A 4,930-nucleotide genomic window follows, 5' to 3' on the forward strand; every position below is an offset into this window, starting at 1 on the left:
ATATATATATATATATTAAATATTTAGATTTTTATTTAGATTTAGATTTTTAAAATTATTTATATTAACTTAAATTATATAGGAAAATATAATAAGGAAAAATAAGTTGGACTTAATTTTAGCTTTTAACAGGGCATTTGAAGGAAATATTTATATTTTATTTTTTTACAAAATATACAACTGAAAAGTAAATCTAAAGAAAGGTATTTTTCCCATTTTAGCATCCTATTCTCCAATGCACCCAAGCTTTTTTCTTACCGTGATTTATTTTCCTCTTACGTCTTGCTTTCCTCAGCAGTTTGTGTCTGACTAGTTTCTTTTGGCTTTTCGGTTCCTCTAGGGCACCATTTCCCTACCTGGCAACAGAGTCACCGAACATCCCAGCAATGGGGAGGAAGGCGGAAAGTTCCTATTTGAAGTCATCCCAGGTAAGGAGAAAGCGTTTTTTTTACCATGTCTGTTTTTCCAATGCAGAGTTCCTTTAGCTTTCATGATGGGACCGCAGTGACCTCACTCACTGAGGAGAGGTCTTCAAAGACATTCATCCCCGCTAATGAGAACAGATCGAAGCTGGGCACTTCGCTGACAAACACAGCTGAATCCTGACGCTCCAGACACAACACATCACAGGAAATCTGTGTCATTTCAGTGGAACGGTCTCTTGCATTTGTAAACAATGCTCATTTCTAAATCTTCTAGGCATCTTGTCATGCAAACCAACCAATATGTTTTCAAATGGATCCCTCTTTATACACGTTTGTGGGTAATTTGTTCTCTCCCAAATGTAGTTTAGTGATGAATGACGCTGGATCTGCCACCTGCTGTAATTAGTTTACAGATCACACTCTTCTCTCTCTCTCTTCGGGCTCTGGTTGTGTTTGGAGAGGGCTCAGATAAAACACAGATGTCCCTCTCGTGCGGTGGATGATGAATCACTAAGGACAGATGAGTGCTTGAGGAGCAACAGAACAGCAACTGAACTCCTGTTCAGTTCTGGGGAACACTCTGATAACACACACACCTGAGCTTCAAGCTAAATAAATGACTGAATCAAATAATGGACACACCTAACAGCTGGAACTGTGGTGCCACACACTCACACTATATCAACATGTTATATTGGGGCTACAAACAACACTCACAAACTGGTTTGGATCAGTTTGCCAAATCATATATATGTATATATATATATATATATATGAGCAATATCACTCGAGTACTCGAGCAATAAAAACTACGAGAGTGATATTGCGTTTATACAACAGTTTGACGGAACATGTGTGTAATTAAACAAGAAACAACGGAGTGCCTAATGAAACCCTCTTTTGTGTGGAACTACTTCCTTCCGCCACGGATTCAAAGCTCAAGTTGACAGTTAAACATACGTCACTTTTAGAATTCGTATCAAGGGCATGTGCTGCTTCAGTTAGGTTATTAGTCAGAAATAATGAGGTTATAAGAGAGAAACAATGCGGCAAGACGTGCATCCAAATGAGAGAGAGAGAGACCGCGAAGCTAGACGTTTCTTCTTATATTAACTAACGTACTCTACGATTAGCTCAGTGAATAATTAAAAAAAACAGAGACCTGGCTAGAACAAGTGGAGTGATACAAAATTGTGAAAGGGTGTTCCTGTAGCGATACCAGTACAATATCTCACGGTTCTCAACCAATCAGATTTGAGAACCAGAACGATCTGTTGTGTGAGTATATATATATATATATATATACAGTAGTCAACATTTGAAGTGGATCAAAAAAGTTCATCAAAGTTGTCCTAAGACAAGAACACATTTTGGTTTTAGGTTTTAGGACAACTTTGATGAAAGGTTTTGATCCAATTCAAATGTTGACTAGTATGTACAGTATATATATATATAAGTATACACTGAAAGGACATCTGAAAACCCTTAACTTCTGATTTCGTGTTTTCTGTTGCTCTGTGCTTGAATTGTTCAGGAGCATCAGTGCTAAGTAGGTGTATTTTGGAAACTTGTAGGGACATATTTTTCCCAGCAGTCAGAGTGTTTCTGAGAGGAATGGCAGGAGATGTTATCAGAAGCAGACAGTGATAGATCTGCTCTCAGGTGGGTCTGCGGGATCACATGACTAAACGCTCTAATCTACCTGTTGTGGGAGGACAGCAGACGAAGTGGTAACAATTATCTTGACAGCACTCAATACCAATACCAGTTTGTTCACTCTTTATGTCCTATATCTGTCTCTTGGGCCTGGTAATATTACATATTTATATTCATATATATAAAACTTCTGAATTCCTGTTTTCTGTTCCTGTGTGCTTGAATTGTTCTTGAGCATCAGAGATAAGTAGGTGTATTTTGGAAACTTGAAGGGTCATATGTATGTATGTATAATATAATTGTATCATATTTTCTATAGATCTATAGTCTCATATGACAACAATTGTGACCCTGGAGCACAAAAGCAGTCTTAAGTCGCTGGGGTATATTTTTAGCAATAGCCAAAAATACATTGTATGGGTCAAAATGATTGATCTTTCTTTTATACCAAAAATCATTAGGCTATTAAGTAAAGATCATGTTCCATGAAGGTATTTTGTAAATATCTTACCGTAAATATATCAAAACTTAATTTTTGATTAGTAATATGCATTGCTAAGAACTTCATCTGGACAACTTTAAAGGCGATTTTCTCAATATTTTGATTATTTTGCACCCTCAGATTCCAGATTTTCAAATAGTTGTATCTCAGCCAAATATTGTAAATGTATATATTGTATAACCATACATCAATGGAAGGCTTATTTAGTCAGCTTTTAGAAGATGTATAAATCTCAATTTAAAAAAATTGACCCTTATGACTGGTTTTGTGGTCCATGGTCACAATTGTCTTTTTTATTCGCCATTTTAGGAGAAACAGTCAAGTTGATACTTGAGTGAAACTCACTGATGAATATATTTCCTGAGCTATGAAAGAGCATCCTGAATGATAAAACATGGAAATGGATTCATCTTAAAATATGTTTGTTTGTTTTTTTTAATAATGACTATTACAATTTTTTATATTGCTAGTAGACGCTTGTGCACAGTATGCACTTGATTTTTACTATGACGTTCACATTACCTTCTTCGATGGAATGAGCCGTGTCTGTTGTCATCTGTTCGGTGACGCACGTGAGCATAGTGTGTCTTTGTTTCCAGGCTTGTGACCTTGTAGAAGGCAAAAAGTTAGTTTTAGGTCTTTGTAACTTTACTTTGAGAATCATTGCAGAGCCTTGGACCTTTATCTGTGGTGACATTGTGGCATTTGCATGAATAGGGCCTTTTTGCGGCGTAGATTAATATGACACAGATCACTGCCTACTGACCCTGTCATCACGGACTTCTTATTAGTCATGCCGGTAAATGCCACATTGTATCTGTCACCAAAATGATCACAAATTAGTTCCTGCGTGCTAGACGAGCAACTGCAGTTGAGATAAATGGAAATGCTAACGGATAGAGCCAGGTATTACGCTTCTTTGGCCTATGTGGCGAAATCCATCCTGTCCTGTGTTTCCCCAGCAGACAGCCGTGAGAGTGTGCGCACTGTGCCAGAAAACAGCAGAAACAGAGATTTATAGCACGTTTTCAGCTCTTTGGAAACGCAGCACGGCTCCCAATTGTCCTGCCAGCTGACTGTGAAAAACCGGAGCCATTGTTCAGCATGTCAGTCTTAGATGAAGGCGTTTAGGAATGATTCCATGCTTACGTGCACTTTTCCATACATTAGCCTTTTATCATCTTTATTCCATTTATTCCATTTGTCCATCTCAGCAATATTTCGGAGTAGGCTATTTTAAGCATCGGTTTTTTTTGTTTGTTTTTTCTGCATAAGCCATGAAATCACTTGTCCTTGAAAAAGGCTTTTTGGAGGTAATGTTGTACAGCTCAGTTCATAAAAGAGGGTTGTTAAAAGTGCATTTAATTTCCTCTCGTCTTTCATAAATACAGATGGGAGTATTTTGTGTAGGGATAACATGGACTGAATTTCAATTCAGTTCTCTTGTCGTCTATTAATTTGGTTCTTGTGTGTGTGTGTGTGTGTGTGTGTGTGTATAACATTGACTCAGCGCTGGATAAATAGGCTATACTTTTTTGCACTGATATAAAAATGATGGGCAATAGCAAGAATCCATTCCATTTTGTATGTAAATATAAAATCAAACAATGTAGCTATGCTAGTGGATTTGGGCGTTACAACATTATGTTGCAATTATGAATTATGGTAACCTACTAATTTTTTCCCTATAACAAATGTGGGACTTCTATTATAGGAAAGCGTTCAGAGTTATTTGTCGTAATCTATCGCTATTCCTTTAAAGGTGGGGTACGCGATTTCTGGTAGCCAATGTTGACATTTAAATCACCAAAACAAAACGCGGCATGACAAAATACTATAGAACTCATAATCAGGGATGCTGTCTACACCATAGATATATATGCATATCTATGGTCTACACTGGATGCGGCGCTGCATGACACGACAAATCCCCGACAGAAAACTGCTGCTGCGTTTTATTTATGACGTATTGACACAAATTTCAAATGATTTTCAACGGTCGCTTTGTCGCGTCCAGTGTACTAGACAGACTTTAGCTGTTGCGGCGCAGACACGGTGTTACTCACCTATCGAGAAGAAACAAAGCAACCTCGGCATCCGATCGCAGGCCTTGCGCTCCTTGAGTTTTCTCCAGCGCTGGAAAGCTGATTCGATATTTACACGGGTCCTACTTCTTGCCTTAAGCCTTCGTTTGTGCCACAGACGTTTTCCTCTTTTGTTTTTTATCCGCCATCTTTCTGTCGCTTGGCTCGACTAATGTCCATCCTGTGCACTGAACTCTCTCTCCTCCTCATCATGAGTAGACACGCCCCTTACTGTTGATTGGCTACAAGTTTGTTTTGCTATT

General features: G+C 38.1%; 1 protein-coding gene across 1 annotated transcript in view; it reads left to right on the forward strand.

Annotated features, from left to right (window-relative positions):
* The window catches only part of arhgap24 (Rho GTPase activating protein 24), a 121,728-nt gene that overhangs the window by 40,804 nt on the left and 75,994 nt on the right, over positions 1 to 4,930 (forward strand). Inside the window, exon 3 of the mRNA XM_016271235.1 lies at positions 341 to 428. Coding sequence (XP_016126721.1) covers positions 341 to 428 — 88 coding nt within the window. The remainder of the gene's footprint in view (positions 1 to 340; positions 429 to 4,930) is intronic.

This window comes from Sinocyclocheilus grahami, unplaced genomic scaffold (assembly GCF_001515645.1).
Source record: "Sinocyclocheilus grahami isolate Dianchi unplaced genomic scaffold, SAMN03320097.WGS_v1.1 scaffold61.1, whole genome shotgun sequence".
NCBI lineage: Eukaryota > Metazoa > Chordata > Actinopteri > Cypriniformes > Cyprinidae > Sinocyclocheilus > Sinocyclocheilus grahami.